This window comes from Rhyacophila brunnea, unplaced genomic scaffold (assembly GCF_057557595.1).
Source record: "Rhyacophila brunnea isolate RB1 unplaced genomic scaffold, BYU_Rbru_1.0 scaffold_19, whole genome shotgun sequence".
Classification (NCBI taxonomy): Eukaryota; Metazoa; Arthropoda; class Insecta; order Trichoptera; family Rhyacophilidae; genus Rhyacophila; species Rhyacophila brunnea.
In genome coordinates, this window is record NW_028232848.1 from 28,447,912 (window position 1) to 28,466,557 (window position 18,646).

General features: G+C 30.1%; 1 protein-coding gene across 1 annotated transcript in view; it reads left to right on the forward strand.

The window, feature by feature from the left end:
• Positions 1 to 18,646, forward strand: part of unc-13 (protein unc13 homolog) — a 364,668-nt gene that overhangs the window by 237,875 nt on the left and 108,147 nt on the right. The window contains exon 5 of the mRNA XM_085945792.1: positions 1,443 to 1,662. Coding sequence (XP_085801918.1) covers positions 1,443 to 1,662 — 220 coding nt within the window. The remainder of the gene's footprint in view (positions 1 to 1,442; positions 1,663 to 18,646) is intronic.

Sequence of the window (18,646 nt, forward strand, 5' to 3'; positions counted from 1 at the left end):
TGCCCTGAATATTCAACAATTTTCGGTTGTTTCACCGGAAATGGTTTCTTTTTTATTTGATATTTTGAACGAGTATTAGCCAACATCAAAGCTTCGTATGAAAAAAAACTGACCGCAAATCCCAATTTATCGTTGGTGTGTGGGTTTGATTCATTTGTGACAGGGATTTATATTTTCCGTTCAGTTTTCGATTTATACAATATCACTTCTGTACCTACGTCGATGTTTATCTATATTATTTTGATATACCGCTTACTACATACATATCTACTTTGTAAATATCTTAGGTAGATAAAGAAAATATTAGATTTATTTATCGCTGTGAAATATTATTTACGTATATTTGCTTTTCTACGTTCGAATTTAAATAACCAACTAAGTAATTGAATTAATTGTAAAGTAATAATACACTTGAATTTAGCAATAAATAAACTCTTGGGTTAACTGAGCGTTATATATGACATCTATGTCTTGATTTTTTTTTAATTATAAACAATCCTATCGCATTAACGAAAACGACTCGTATAAAATAATTATCTGCCATTTTGTATAAATAATATCATTTACCTAAGTTAAAATATTTATATTATTTAAAATGAAATACATTATAAAATAGTACTCAATCGACATAATCTAATAAAAGTCAAGTCCTAACTTATCCGATTTGACTTTAGGTGGATATTTTGTATCTCTTTACGAAGGAATATAATCATTATGATTGTTATTGAATTCCGTGGGTTAAGTACTTAATTATTATATTTTATTAAAATTTAATATAAAATTTAATATTTAATATAATGTATATCATGTGAATGATTGTTTTAATGGATCAAGTAGCTTCATTCAAGTTATAGAATCATTGTTAAAAAATATTATAGGTTTGCTATTAAATACAATGCATACGTGAATAATGCCTCATTTTTCTTCTCACTTCCTGAAACGTTTACCTATTACAAAATGATAATATAAATCCTACAGATTGTTTTTCAAGCATTTACTATTTCGATTGTAACAACATTATTAATTTTACCGAAATGAATGACTTGTTTATACATATTATAACGAGATAGAATGATCTTTCTCTTTTACCCTGAGACTATTCTGGAATATTGCCTGCTTTCTTGAATACCAACTTATAATATTTTTTAATAGAGTATTAAATTATAATGTTACAAGTAGGAAAGTAAATTAATAGTTTTAAATTATTGTGATTCGCAGGGTGAGGGAGAGATATCATGCCGTCTCATTCTCAGTTTTATTCATAAGCTTAGACAAGTCGTTTTTTTACGTAGTCTTGATAATGGTTAATGGTTTTACAGTCAAACTAGTTATCGACTTAAAAACATGCTGTAGAATTTAATATAATTTATGTTAACATTTCGTAGAATGGAATTTTACTAAGTAAATCTTGACTCAATTAATACGTTAACCTATTCTCACAGAAAATGCACGTGTACAAGAAAACACTCCAAGCTCTCATCTACCCGATCTCTTCGACGACTCCTCATAACTTCGTACTGTGGACCGCTACATCGCCAACGTACTGCTATGAATGCGAAGGCCTTCTTTGGGGGATTGCCCGGCAAGGAGTCAGGTGTACTGAGTGCGGAGTTAAGTGCCACGAGAAATGCAAAGACCTACTCAACGCCGACTGCCTACAGAGTGAGTTGCTTACACCATTTTACTATAAACACATCTTTTTGTTTATTTACTTTATAGGAAAAATATTAATTTTTGCTATTGGCAATATCGTTGAACTGAATGACTTCGTAGAATTGTTGCGAAAGGATGATGTGGCTGAGAAAGTAAAAGGACATTTAATTATGTTTGATTATAACAATATTTTATAAGGACCTAAATACTGAATTGAGTAACTTTTTATAAATATAGCGTACAAATATTTAACCACATTTTACTTTAGATTGAAGAATAAAAATAAGATTATGTCGTAAAAATAAAAAAATAAAAGTTAACATTTTATTAAGGTTTACAAACAATATTGCAAGCCTGTAATAAATGAAAAGATTTTTTTTACATTTCTGATATATTTATGCCATCTACTGTATTTGAATAACGTTGCATCAATTATATTATGAATATGCAATGAATGCATAAATATTACTAGATGAGTAATAAATACATGAAATTGAACATAATTTCTGTCAATTATAAATGTATGAAAGTATGAAAATGGATTTTGGATAGCAAAATTACAATTATTAGGCAATCTGAATTGAATTGATGACCGATTTCTTTTCACATAACTCACTATTTACTCTACTATTTCTTTTGAATACAAAAATACAATTAAATAAATCATCACAAAAAAACTACAACAAAAAAATAAAAACAGCTACGACTAACATCTAAACTTACTTTCAAATCTTACTATATTATTATAAATTACCTTCAAAACATAAAGGATAACATTTTACAGTATTTCGGCAATATACTTTTTTTTAATTTTTCCTCGTGAACTTTATTATTTCTACTGGAAATCAAAATAAAATTTTAATAAATATACCAGTAGTTATTATTTAAGATTATAGACTTTAGCCATTTTAATTCAATTATTTATGAAACATGTTGAACAACGTTTCAATTAAGAATATTTTACAATTAAGTTATATAAATTACTTTAAAAATCATTGTTTTAAATTTATTATTTAAAAACAAAATATTTCATAGTGTTTGACCAATATATTATTCGAAGCAATCACTGCGATACTTATATACTATTTTTATATAATACATACATATTTCTTTTTCATTTTAGTGCGGTATACGGTAGTAAACAATATCCCATTTATATTTTAGATACGTCCGGACATTAATAATTCTAGAAAGAATTTGAAAAAAGTTGAAGAAACAGTTGAAACAAAATATTCTACTTCTATTAATATGAAGTGTTGTATTATCATTTATATTAAGAATAGATAAGTATTCGACGATACATGATAAAATTTTATTATATTGATAGTAATATTGAACGTCGAATTTGTATAATTTAATACGATATGTTATTTTGAAAAAAAATATACAAATATACACATAGTTTAAAAACACATATATTATTATACTAACTAGAAAAAAAATGAAAAAAATACGACGTCCGTGGAACTTGAACCCGCATCGTGCTTTACCAATTAAGCCAGGTGCGCCTTATCTGATTATGATGACATTAATTAATAGTATTAAAGTGGTTGACAGTTATTCTAGTTCTAGTAGGCATATATCTGACGTATTTTCAAGCTATTTATGTCCAATAAAAAATGTCTCAAATCTTGTGAATTAGTCGTTGAATAAAAACATAGTACTTATTTATAGCTAAATTGTATTTACGCCCACAATAACTGAGCTGATTACGCGTCGGTTTATAACGTCATGAGTCAAAATTTGAATTTTGTGTATGGTAAATACATGTATCGATTTTCAATTTGTGTTTGGAGTATGTACCTAATAGGTTGAACAGGTGGCTAACATCCATTTCTCGTAAGTAAAAAAACAAAATTTGTTAATACATACTTCCACTCTGTAGAGGACCATATGAGCTTATTAGGATTGGACATTGTCAATTTTTTAAATAATATATACTGAAATTCTTTTTAACGTTAAAATGAAGATTACTGGAAGGAATTCTGATTCAAAGGGATTCCTCGAAATTAATTATTCTATCACGCAAGTTAATGGATAAATGGCTATGCCGTCGTTTTTATATTAGGCTTATACTAGAAATCTGTATTGTTAATTTCATCATGTGTTATGACAGGTATCACTATACAATATGTATTACAGCTTATAATAGTTATTATGTAATTAAAACCACTTTAGAGTTGGTACCTAAATAAATTCAAATTTAGAAATATAAATTACTTTACTGTGTTTTTTTTAGCCAAACAAGAAACATTACGTACACGAAAACATTTTATAGATTCGATAGAAATAGACAAACACTCGCTGTCTGTTTACAAAAATGGACAACAAAAACAACAACAGAAATCTGATAAAATATCTTTCCACCGGCGTGTTTACATTTTTAATAAGCTAGGAACGTTCCGCGCTGACACACCCTGGTCCGTTATTGATAATCCGCTAGATATAAATTCAACGAGGAAAATAAACATTGTGAAAATTTTCCCTTCTCCGTATGAATAACGATTTAAAATTTTATCTTTATCTGTAGCGATTGTTCGTGACCATTTAAAAAATAAACAAACAGAAATACAACATTTTTTCTGCAATATATTAGGTTTAAATAATTTTAATAAAATATTATCATAAACTTCAGCTCCAGATATTCATCTATATTAAACCAAATACTATTTTTTTAAAACTTCATAAATCCTACTAAAAATCGAACATCTTTCAAAATTCAAGTAATAACGTTTTGGTTACATATTCAGGAAAATTAATGAAGAATTTATTAATTACCACTAAGTCTGTGCGCCCAATATGACTCGATGTAATGACCCATCAAAGGCTAGTAAGTGTCAGTGGAAACCACCGCCTTACTCAGTTTTATATAATATATTATATACATGCCAAGATAGTACACAATCTACACGGACTGCGTATGGTAATGCTCACCCACCTGACATCGGGTTGAGTTTCATCGGCTAGTCGTCTTAATACATTGGACGCTAAAGACGCGCGTAGCGACTAGGTGACCATTCGATATAATTAGCATGCCATTTAAATCTGGTAATTACAACAATGATTATCTAGTCAGCAGTCGATGTGTATGTGGGCGTGCGGGAAAATTTGTTACGTTTGAATATTTTATGATTTTTAATTGCCAATGTCAGTAATGTAGTAGACTAAACTATTTGGCTTACATACAAACAAATTTAGTCATGTGGTTGAAGGTTCATGTATATTTTCTACTCTTTGATTTGCCTGGTTAGCTTCATAGACATTTATTTTTATTTTGAGTTTTGATGAGCAAAGAGACAGCTGAATAAACGCTTTTTTTCCAGTGTGATACAGCATGTACAAAAATGATTTCATTTTACACAATATGTTTATCACAAATGGCACCTGAAGAATAAAAAGACCTACGTGAATAGAGCCTTTGTTATAGAAAAATACACATGAATGTGGTGGATAAAATTCTATATGGATTGTAACAAGACTAAAAATCTTAAATTCGCATCCAAAATCATATTATTCTACAAACGTGCCAGATAAACTATTATCACATTCATTAAAATAATAAATTAAACATTGTTGGTGAAATATTCCCCTTAATTGTTTAACTTATTCTACTAAGAGGTTTACATTAATAATGTTCTGTTTTATGTTAACTGAGTCTTAAATAACTCTAACAAATTATTATTAAAATTAAATAAATTTATTACAATGCAAATAGTAACAACTCGGTTCTATGCTACTGTAAGTAATGTAATGAAAAATATTCAATCATTGTAATGTATTATTACTTTTTTCTCATGCAACATGCATATTTATTTGTCTAAGTAGTGGTGTCATACTCACAAATATTCCGGAAAGTGTCACGATATAAATCGATATTTTTATTTAATTAATTCTGAGTACCTACCTAGTTACTGCCGTCGGCATGTTAAACGTAATAATAATTCCTATAATGAGACTTAAATTTTCCACTATACCAGAACAGATTTTTAATGCGACTTTCTATAAACCATTAATAATTATTGAATACATACGAAGAAAGAACTATAGGCATGTTATTCAATTTATTATCGAAATTCAGTTGGATTCAGTATAAAAATATTATAACGTTATTATTATTATTAAGTCTTGACGAGGGGTTGGGAATTGATGTAAATTGTTACGTACCATTGAAGTACGATTTGAATTACTCCATCTCTACCCGCCATGTATATGCAGCTACGATTTGTGGACGACCCCCTTTCATGACACTATATAGGTGTTAAAATTAAAATATTTTAATGCCACACTTGTTCTTAAATAAAGCTGCACGTAACTGAATGATGTAACAACCATGTTCATCGGTGCTTAAAGAACGAGTTAAGAAAATAAAAATAAATTCTTGAGTCTCACTGCCGTCATTTATTTTCAGTGACATTAAATGCCCTCTGTACCCATAATATACTAAAACTATGTATTCCAGCCCATGACTATGTAGCATGACTGCGTAGCCACCATAGCCAGTCAGAAACTGGCTCACCCAGTGTTTTGCTCTTAATTGTCTTATCTGAAGCCTGTAGGACACATCTGAAAAAAAGCAGATATGTTTGTCGTCCTTCGGTGGATGCCGACTATCTCGACTGCCATGTATCGAGTATTATCTTGTATAGTTGTAGACTAACTAAACAAAGCGAATCTAGTATGTCAAAACAATTGATCAAATTAACAATAATAAATAAAATATCAGTCTGTCAAACTAAAAAACAAAGGAACAGATGTTGCCTGTCATCATTTTTTTTATTGTTGTACCAAAAATAAAACAACAAAACCTGAAGTGAAAATATTTTCAATGAAATTATTCAGTACTAAAATATCTTTTTCATTCAATGCGATTATTTTTTTGTTTTATTTATCGCGAGTTATATGTACATTATTTTTATAATTATGACTATAATATTGTCCAAATAGATCATTTTAATACCTTGGTATGTTGTTTATAAATAATTATATCTACTTTGAGATTTTTGATTATTGACATTTTTATCTTTAAGGATAACAATTATTATTGTAAACAAAATAAAATAATAATTATGATTACCCTAAAAATATTCCCCATCCCTGCTTTAGAGAATTATTTCTTCCACATTTAAACATAAATAGTAATTTACATTACCTGCAATAAATATTTAGATAATATTATGTCATATTATACAGTCATAATGTATAATATACTGTATAGTAATAATATTATTATACCCGTTAGAATGATAATACTGTACAAAATCCTTCGTTATATGGTGAACTAATGACAGCTAAATGCTTCACTGTTGCACCGCTTGGAAATGCCTTTGTTCTCTGTTGGACATTACATTCCGCCACTGACACGCTACACTTGTTACACTAAGATTTACAAACTGATTCCGGTTGCAGCTCAAAAGCTTCGTCTATATCAAACGTATCAATTAATATTTTATTCGAAAGATATGCCTTAATATTTTAGTAATGTTATAAATAAGGTGTTGTTTTTATCAGACAATGATTGATGTAAATTGGTTAGAGATTTACGTAAATATGTGTGTGATCGGAATGCTTAAGTAAAAAAGACTCTTCTTGCTCACTACCGTATAATGGATGCACATCCGGTTTATATTACAAGCGCCATCTGAAACGGAAGCTCGTGCTCATTATTAGAATCCTAGAATTTTAAACACATTGTATTGTTGTAGTATACTGAGATTTTTTTAAATTGTATGCATTTGTAAGAAATTTAGAAACTAGTAAATAGACAATTGAATATCATAAAAATAAATCATTTATTTGATACAATTCAATTTTAGAATAATTTACCGATTACATTAAGTTTTACGACGGCTGCAATTTCGATTTTTTTATCACTAGTTATCGATTTGATAACAACTAAATTAGCTCCGCGTCTACGAAAATGTTGTTAGAGTGCATGTCTCAAAAGCTCTGGCTTTAATCTTGCGTCCAGAGTATAGATATAACGGTTGTCGACCATTCTTTAAAAAGATTATTCAAACTTATGGTGTATGACTATTTTCCAATGTGATGGCAGCACCTCTCAAAATATGACACGTCACTAATGACCGCACAATTCTAATAATGGAGTGATGGCTCTCGAGCCCTGTGAAGATATTAAAATTTCAAAAATTTACATATTACTACATAAAATATTTAATACTTACCGTAAATAGTTAAAAAATGGTAAAATACGGTAAACTCCTCACTAAACATTCCATCAAAAATCTCACTAGGTACACGAAGAAATTTTTAACATATTCCATCTCTTATATTATTATTTAATAAAAAAAACATATTGATAGTAATAATAGCAAGGGTATAAGTTAACAACATGTATTTTGAAACTATCCTTAACAAAAAAACTTTGATAATAAACCCTCCACTTCGTGAAGCACAAGCATTACTTGTTTTTGATTGTTATGGCTACTTGAAAATAGTATTAGCGTGAAATAATGGATTGATTTAACTAGTATTGTCGTTCACTTATATTAAATTTATGTGACTTGAACATTTACCAGAAAATTTATAAAATATTGGTATATCAGCTGTACTGTAACGTAATTCTTTCGTGGTTATGTTTAAATTACTTTATGTCAAAGATATCAAAGCTGGAAACGATTTCCATTCGCGACGCTTACAGCATAAAGACGCCCGAAACACAATTTCGGTAATCTTGTAAAAAAGCTGCGTCGCATTTACCTCTGAGGAAACTCTGTCGCTAAAAATGTATTCCTTAAAGAGAGGAATAATCCTCCCGTATGGGAAAACTGCTCAGTCTAAGCCCCGCGATATATTGTATACATTTTTTTTACTTTACAGCGACAGAAAATTGGTCGTAAACAGCATTATTTTTTATGTCCGTCTTTTTTAATATAACTTCACACTTTGAGGACGAAGTCTCACGTATGGAAGAGTTTTGAAAATATCTTTAACTTGGACGTAAAGTTTAATTGTGAAAAATTATATACGTAGCAATCCTTCAATTATTATGTTATGTTAATATAATATTATCAATTAAGTAAGCAATCCAATTATCATTTCCAACAATTAATTAAACTCTGATAATTTTATTTGCAAATTTCGTCAAGACTGTTGTTAGCCCTGTCGCACATTGAAAATCTTATCGACTGGGATATAGTTATAAATTAGTACTGGGAGCGATTTTACAGTTTACTTTCATGAATATAGGCAAGCCCATTTCGGGACAGCAACGTTACGTGGCTATCCAAAATGAATAAAAATCAGCTCTTGCGCATGTACCAGTGTGACGTTTTGGTATGGTTAAATTACATACAATAAATTGTGTTTTGTGAAAACCAATAAAATTAAATTACATTGACATATTATACAACGTATTGCAGTCTAGACGAGTTTAGATGTACGACTTATGTTTCTGAAAGTTTTTAGAATGATGTAGTTAAAAAAAACAAATATTCTTAAATTGTATGAATTGTGTCCGAATAAAAAAGTAACTCATTTAATAAATAATATTTTTTTTCTACAGTATGTTTGATAGTATTAATTGTTAATTTTTGAAACCACAAACTCTTCAGGAGAATGTTTTGTAAAAAAAAACATCGTTTGTGCATTTCACTTCTAAATTAAATTTAATATTTTATAACAAAATATATAAAAACCTTGGATCCAAGGTGGCCGCCTTCCATTTCAGTACCCCACGCATGGCAGATATCAAACTAACCAGCGAATTTTCAATCCGTCTCTTCTTCGCCCTATTTGTTGCTCTATACTACTCTCTTTGTCTGTTTATTGTCATACGGTACAAATGACATAGCCATGACGGAATCCCAATCTTAAAAGATTAAAATGTCATTGTTTCTTTTAACAAACTATAAAACTCACCACCGTATCAAATTGTTCAATTATCTCAGTATATTATTATGTCTATGTATATATAGCAAGAGGTATTTTGTTCAAAAATATCTAGTGTCCGTTCATTTTGCAGAGGTAGTGTCCAGGTTTACGAGGCGTACGTGAGCGTATACTTTACAAGTGACTTGTAAAACGTGTTTGTGGTCCGGCGAGATAATAAGCTGGAATTTCATAATAGACCGTAGTAACATTTGTTTGCTGACGTGATTTCCTTGTTAATTTCCTCTCTGACAATATTACGCATAGCTATACCAAAGAAAGTTTACGAGAACATCTAATCTTCAACATAATAAAGGATTTACTATATTATTTACTTCACCATTTTCACATATTATCATGATGGTAACCATACAATAGGGTTTAACATAATTATGTATAATAACCATTATAATTATATGACATATTAGCTAGTAGATGGTAATAATACGGATATTATTTTAATAAATCAGATTTATTTATGTACTCGATTATTCTATCGGATTTCTTTCATACATAATCTAATATAATAATTCATGTGCTACTGTTAGACGAGTGTTGATAAAACTTGTACATTTTTAGGCTATATTATCGGTATAAATTTACAAGAATTAAATCATGTTCTTGTGCTCCACACACGAGGTTCTTATATTACCTTATTTTAAAAAACTAACTTTTTCATTAATATTAATCTTAAACCTTTGCCGATAGATTCCTAGAAAACAACGTGAGCGTATTCGATTTGATTTTCAAGTAAATCATTTGATATCTCAAAAGATAAAAAATGCATCCATCTATGAAATATTATAAACCATAAATAAAAACGGCCACTTTATGTGCAATTATGATGATGGACTAATATCATCAAATTGTTCAGTAATTTGAGCTATTTTCCTGTATGTCTTTATCTTGAGACATCTACTGCCGGAAGTCGGCCAACACCGGGATAATCTTCATGTTATCTACTGCCACCCAGAACAGTTTGGTGTAGCCACATACATATGTCATATCAATCAAAGAGAGTCATAATCGACGAAATATGGGAGCATTTCATATTACGTATGTATTGGAATACTTGTGGCTTTTAGTAAATGAGTACCGTAATTTTGTCCTAACATAATGTTACCGAAATAACGCAGTTTTACGGTTTCAATGCTAAGCAGAACTTCGCTGTCTTTTAAACTGACATTTTTCAGACTGTAAAACCAACGAATTTGGCAATACATCTATATAGTCATTTTTAGAAAGCATCAACCTTCTACGATATATTCTAGTTTAGTATCCATACCCCCTATATCATATAAAAATAATGGAAGAACATAATATTAATTTCAATTTATTTATTTTTTACATATTGTGAACATTACAAATTATAAGTTTAAGACGCTCACAACATGACATTTAGAAACAAAGAAATATAAAACAGTATTACATAAAAAAAAAGATAGATCAGTATAGAGATAGAAAGTATGTTATTAAATAGTAGAAATATGTGTAAATACAAAAAATATTAATTATATAGGTACAAGGAAGTACACCGGATGAGTTAAGCAGACCCTATTTTAAGAATTTATAAAACAACGTCCACCTATACTCATCCTCACGTAGGTGTAATATATCAACACCCCAAGCCATTTCGTTGAACATAGTTATAGTTATCGTTACCATACGCAGTCTCAGTTCTATGATTATATGAGCATCGATTCTTACCTTCCTCAGATGTGCTTCAGTCATGCACCATGTTAAACAGCAAGCCAATGCATGGATTGGTGACTTGTCAATTATTATTCTTCTGTGGCTTTTTTCTGACTAGTTCTTTTTCACGTGCACATGTTTTACTTTTTTTATTTGTTTACACATAGTTTATAGTTCACCTTTTTAAATTAATTATAACATTATTACTCACTACCAATAGCCTGCGAATCCATCCGCGAGAAAAACGGAAATAAATTGACAGATATACAAAATAAAAAATAGACTGATTCATCTTTAATATAATTTATTCATCTGTTTAGACAATGGTTGAATTTAGGCATGTGCTCCTATACTCGCACCATGCCTCTTTTATATAACTGTTGCTATCTGACTACTGAACCTGCAGGTTCATTATTTTAGAAAAGTTTTATATTGTAACTTCTAAATCTTTTACATCAAGACAAAACCACAGTTAATTGGTGCGAACAAGTTTTTTTTTTTTTGAAAAACTATATTATAATCATGGAAATAGTCAAAACGTGAGGGATAATACTAATATTTCAAAATCACAGATAGACATTTAAATTACAAATAATTATTATGGATATTCGATAGTAGCATTAATTTTTAAACTAAATTCATACACTCAAATTCATATTAGTCAGGTAGGTACCTTACTCAACGTCAATATATATATATATTTGAAAAATATATTACCGCCTAAAAAACGGTCAGCAATTATTTTCTTTTTATTTTTACTGTCGATGTTCATGTAAATAAATACATACATAAACAAATAGGTTATTTAATGACGTAACGTAAACTGGACAAAAATGTGTTATAAAAAAACCCAGACCCATTTTTCAAAGCATTGTACATTTAACTAAATGAAACAATTTTCTTTCTGTGACGAGTTAAAATATAAAAAAACCTCTTTTTACCATACAGGATGAGTGAAAGGGTTATGTTTTTTTACGGGTCACAACCCCGCAAGGCTAAAGGGTTTTCTTGCAAGCATTCCCAGAAATCATTTGTCACGCGTTTGCGATTCCCTCCGACATCACAAGTAAAATAAAAAGAACATCATGGAATACCCATTTTGCTATGCTCTAAGACTTATCTATTATACCAGTATACGCGTGCATGTGTGTTTACCGAATCTATTTTGCAGGAAGAAAAACATTGGTTTAGATTGAAAAGGAAATCATTTATCAGCTATTTAGACGCCTTGCGTACGTTGTTTAGTTTTATTTTATTATATTTCTCTTAGCCGTCAAAATGTTTACTTGATTCATTGAGTCATTTTTGGAAAACCCAATTTACTTTTATAACAAAATCTTGCATGTGATAATATCAAGGAAATAGCAATATTATTCATGCACTGAACATACGTTGACTTTAAAACATATTGATCGATTTGTTTATTACGTGTTTTTTAACCTTCTCTTTACGATTCTAATAAATTTCGTCCATTTCGGTGATTTCACCTTGCGTAACCCTACTGCATTCGAGATTAACAATATTACAGTGATAATATTTCATCACAATTATTATTTGTTTTATCTATAAAATAATAAAAACGGCGTGAAATCTTAATTATAAACATACGAGTATTTCTATACATTCAAATAGCCTACAAGTCATAATACTATCTTGATCTCATCCTTTACTTTCATATATCTTTCTCACAATTGAGTACGTATGTCTCTTTCTGTCGCATATACTTATTAAATCTATATCACTGTTGTTTGTAATGTAATGCGACGCTCTGTTTGCAATGTGCATTTATAATTTATCACAGTTAAAATAAATCAGACTGAAATCTGTCAATTTTGTATATTTACTGGATAATGCTATCGATTTGGAAAAAAATAACAGTTTAATTCGATGTAATATTGATGATTCTATAATTAGCCGAAATATAAAAATGACGAAGTGCATATTAATTGAAATATTTGCAGTTTAATGGGATGGTTAACCTAAGGTGGCAATACTGTAACGGTGGAGTATTAATACCATAAAAAGCCTGAGTTTCCTCCATAAAATGTTAAAATATTGCATGAGATTTTCTTAAAAATCAAAGAACTGGCCTTTTTTGTACAGTATTTACAACCATACTATATGTACTTATACTAACAGTATTTGTGTATTTATTTTGCCAGATGTACGATTGGTAACGTATCCGCTTAATAAATAAAGGATCTCGGGTTCGAATCTTGGGTCTGGCAAAACTTACGTGTGGTTTTTCAACGTGTGTTGGAACCCGGAGAATGGACCAAATAAATTGAGCAAAGTGACTTATATACATTTCTCGTAAAAAAAAATTGTTAAAAACCTTTTTATAAGGCGGCAATGATACACGCCAGATTTTAGATCGAATAATAAAAAAATCTGATATCTGATTTCTTAAAAACGTTTAATTATTTTCCAGTCTAACTTCTTATATATGGAACGTGACAGAGCATAATATTATTTTCCATCAATTATCTAAGTACGCTATTATTGTAGGTAAATATATCACTATACGAAAAATGTTATTAATACCCTTGGATTATTTTTTATAGAATACCATGTTATTTTGATATTAATTATCTGGAATCAAATGATTTTTTTCATAACAATCAATTATATTTAAAAATATAACGTTGGTTTTATGATTGAAAAAAAAAACAGTCGGTACTCACATAATATATTATTTACAATTTGTTTTTAATAAAATGCGACCATAGTAAATGATAAACACAATATCTAATCAATATAATACGTTAATCAATTCGGAATAAGGTGAGTAAACTTCAAACAAAAATCAATGAATTTAATAATCTATCGGAAATACGTAATTTTCAGAGATAAAGAATTATGTCGCTACCCATTTCTTTCTATTACAAATTTATTTTTCTTTATAAGAGTTCATATCGGTACTGGATGTGTTATATAAAATCAATCTTAAATCTTTGAATATCAGAGAAACGTAGTGAAATAATTATCAAAATATAATAAGAATATCATCACTTCATAAGATTATATGAAGCCTTATCTACTGAAGTCAGTTATTCCACTCCTCTTAGTTACTTGCTTTGTGCCACGTATTGCTGATGACACATTGATAAATCTGACTAACAATTAAAGTGGTACTCACCTCCAAAGCTGCTGGCGTGGGTCTCGCATCTGAAAAAATGTTGTTATAAATATACGCATAATTCAGGGCAGGGACCCAACAATCATTCCTCATTATAAACTGTAAGTAATAACTTTTACTTAGATTTGGAGCGAAAAAGTTTTTGTTATTTGTAATATGGAATGGTAAATCAATTAATGCGTTACTGATACAGCCAGTCAGTTTTGTGAAATTTGAGATGTAACGTAATGTCACGCTTGGATAAGTGTTCCAATAGATTATTTTTTCTTGTTACTCTAAAATTTTCTAAAAAATGTAATGTTGCTGTCATTCGCATAGTGCACTGAAAAGTTAGTCACTAACTAAATTATGCATATTAAACATGCATATATGTAGTTGTATATATTATAGCAAACCCCATACCATACCATATTTCTCCAATGCAGCGTAATACCGGACAACCGGTGATTAATTTCTATAGCAAATGTAATTTTTAAATATGTGCCATTAAAGTTGTGCCACTACAATCAATCTATAGTGAAATTATTTTTTAGAGAGATTCTGTAATCCTTATAACTAAGGGTTATTTTATAATGGGCGACAGATGATCAAGCGTAATTTCAATTTGCTGTCATAGAATATTTGTAAGAATTCTGACACGCTCATTAAGTTTTTTTTAATGTAGCATAATGCTTACATTCTTACATACTCATTACAAATATAGTGTTACACGATTATACATAAACTTCATTTTTACTCACTGCTCACTTTATTCACTGCTGACTAGATAATAGCTTTTTAATTACCACCTTTAAAATGCACGTTAATTACATCGATTGGCCGCCTGGTCATTACGCGCCAGGTGCGTCTTCAGCGTCCAAAGTATTAAGGGTATTGACTAAATATCCCAGCCCCTGAAGAATTCTAAATGACGTAGTTTTACATTTTACAACATCGAGTATTTCAGAGTACAGTAAATATCGACTCATTGACAAATAGTTTGACCAGGGCTCGAGTCGTCGTCTCATTAAACGCATATCTTTTTTTGTTTTATGTGCAAATGGCGGGATATTTGAAAATTATAAAATTTTACCTGGCGTGTTAAGGCCAAAAAAATATCCCAATCTTAATATTATAATGGATTTAAGTTTTGTACTAGATATTCCAGTGTCGGTGTCAGCGTGTGTTAGTGTGTGTTAGTGTGTGTCACTGTGTATCAGTGTGTGTCAGTGTGTCAGTGTATATTTACCTTTTTATGAGTGCACATAGAGTACCTGAAGATGCCGAAAGGCAAAACCCGGGCCGTGAAAAACGACTGAAATGGAATGGTACAAAACTTAAGTCGGTCGTATTGGTCTACAAATTTTACCGACGCGTTATGATAATGGTGACAAGACAATAATATACTTATAGTAGAAACACACAGTCAAAGTGTTTTTTTATAGTTTTATTGATGTAACTATTATAATTACCACGTAACACTTATATGGTGGCATTAGTTCATAAATGAGTTTCATATAATTTGTTACTATTTTACGGAAGTTTTGAGGTTGTTTGTACACTTGTTTAAAGTTTAAAGCGCATCCATGTAGCTGCAGTCGATCTTAAATTGGATTGAAAAGTTTTCCCTGAAAGCTCATATACTCAAGTATCTTGGGGTTTCCCAATTAATTATCTTATAGTATTTATGATAATAGATTTAAAACACGTCAAGGTAATATTGTAACCTTTCGTATAAAAGCCGTAGTGAGGTAAATTAGTAATATAAAAAAACATGGAAGATTTTAATAAATTTAAGATATACTAAATTTATAATACTTAATACTTTTCTATATAAATGATGTACTAATTTAATGTTTATATTATTTTTTGTTGAGTGGTTTCTTGTCATTTAAAAATATTTGAAGTTTTGATCATCGTAACCTTTTTATTAATATATAAATTGCATGCTACTTTCACAGTTACTAGAAATCTCTTTCCTTGGGTACCCACTTAGGCTGTCATAGTGTATAGCTTCATTCTTCTTCGATAATTTGGTATTGTTACAGATTTTATTCTTAAAATAACTTCAAAATGATATGCATACGTAAAAAAATGTAACGAGAACTGCAAAAATCACGAGGTATTCAGGTAACGTCGCATACGAACTGCATATTTTTGCCATTTTTTAAATTTTGATTTTCAAATATTTTTTAATTACCATAAAATAATTGTAATCGCTAATGGCTCAATATAAATTGAATAACTATAATAAATCACTAACTTGGTAAATATAAATTTAAAAACAATTATTCGTTGCTTCATCAATATCTAACTGAATCGATTGATCTCTGTGGGTATAGTATGTCTAGTAAGGCGAGTCGTATCAACATATTTGATCTACTGTTATGACTTAAAATTACCTAAGTAACCTAAAATAATCCTAATATTCGTTCCGACTTCGTGAATAAGGGTCAGGACCATGATCCCCACATCTTGAAATGGGCCCCCAGGCCTGGATCTTTGGCGGGCCCTTCTACCCATCGCTAGTGGGACAGTCAGTGGGACGCTTTACAAAACCGTTTGCTACACGTTGTTTCAGGTAAAATTAAGGATATTAGGTGTATTTTTGTTATATTTATGATGAATTGAAATAAAACAACATGCTCGACTGTCAACACGAAAAAAGAGTGAAGTAATTTGAATACGTGTATTAAATAATGCTATAAGTACCAAAAAGTAGTATTGCCTGTAGTTACAAAATACCGAGTTATTGCAGTAAAATTTCATGAAGCAGACCTTTTGAAAAATGTAGTTTTACAGTGTGAAGCAATCACGGCAGCTTCTATAATTTTAGGTATTAAAAACTCGCAAGTGTCAACACACCATCGTCAGCTATTTTATATTGAATGCCGTTGACCACTGCAGTGCTACTTACACCATTATAAATAAAACACGCCAACGGACTAACTACGTCGACAGGTTTAATTATTTTATTTTTTTGACTTGCTTGAGGCACTTAGACTATAGTTAAAGTTAATGGCGTTGGTATGTAGAACATTTTTCTATAAAAATGTCAGTTTTTATTATTTTGGTACTTAGCGCCTTAATTAATACTCGTATTCATTTATTTCCGTTCATAGACAACAATATAGTCAACAAGCTTACACCTCTACATCATAGATGACGCTAGTGGTAAAGACATGGTATTTTGAGCATATATTATTTCAACAATTTTTAGCGATTTTTTTGTATTGTTGAATAAATCCACTTATTATATATAGGATTATAGAGTTGTCGAATACAGATACCCAGTTATCAAAAATTGCATCACACAACTACACATTTTAAAATGTTAAGAGTCTTCAAAAGAAATAGCGCTGCAGGCGTTATTTTCCCGTTAGGGCAAATTTGTGATGTGTGTTTATCTCACTTATAAGGTCGAAGAGACACTCCTGGCCTCCGGGCTAGAGCCCTATCAGCCCCTCCCCTTTTGGAGGCCATGGTCAGGACCTAGAAACTTTGGCCGTCTCATAGCTTACTTTACGGTCTATCTTCATACATCTCGGTATTCAGTGGCATTCATGTCCTTTATTAGTATGAAACCTGTCGCATTCTTGATTTAGTCTGTTCACATGGAATAGTCATCTTCTCTGACTGTTTGACCAAAAAAAAAATTTTTGGTATACGCAAATGGAAGAAAGTCGAAGATTTAGAATGAAAGGTTTACTTCTAATGAAATCATCACAAGATTCTTAAGATCCGCCTCCAGCACCATATTTCAAAAACGTTTAACCTCTTCCTTTCTCTTGCCTTTACCGTCTCAGAGCCATATATTATACAAATCGTGTTTAAATTATTAATATCAATATAAATAATACCGCTTTTTAGTAGAAAACATCAATTCATTATATTTTGATAATACGATTTCTCGATATGAGTTGGATTCGAATAATGTCTTAACATAGTATATTTTAGGGGAAATGTTCATAAATTTTATATATTTCAAAATCATTGATTGCCGGAAATTAAACCAGTCGGTTTGGTCAAAAGCATTTACGCTACATGTGTGTACGATTAATATTTCGCATTCAATTACGAAGAATCATATATTTTTTTCTAAGAAGTGTTGCCTCAAATTTATTTTCATAATGGATATATTTTTAGTAGAAACCTTGTTAAGGTTAGAAATATATTTAGCGTGACGTAATAATTCTAATAACTGATACAAATTCGATAAGTGTTCAGATTTTGGAGATATTATGGAAACCTGGACGAGTCATTAGTACAAAATCAAAGGTATGGGCGCTCCAGTCA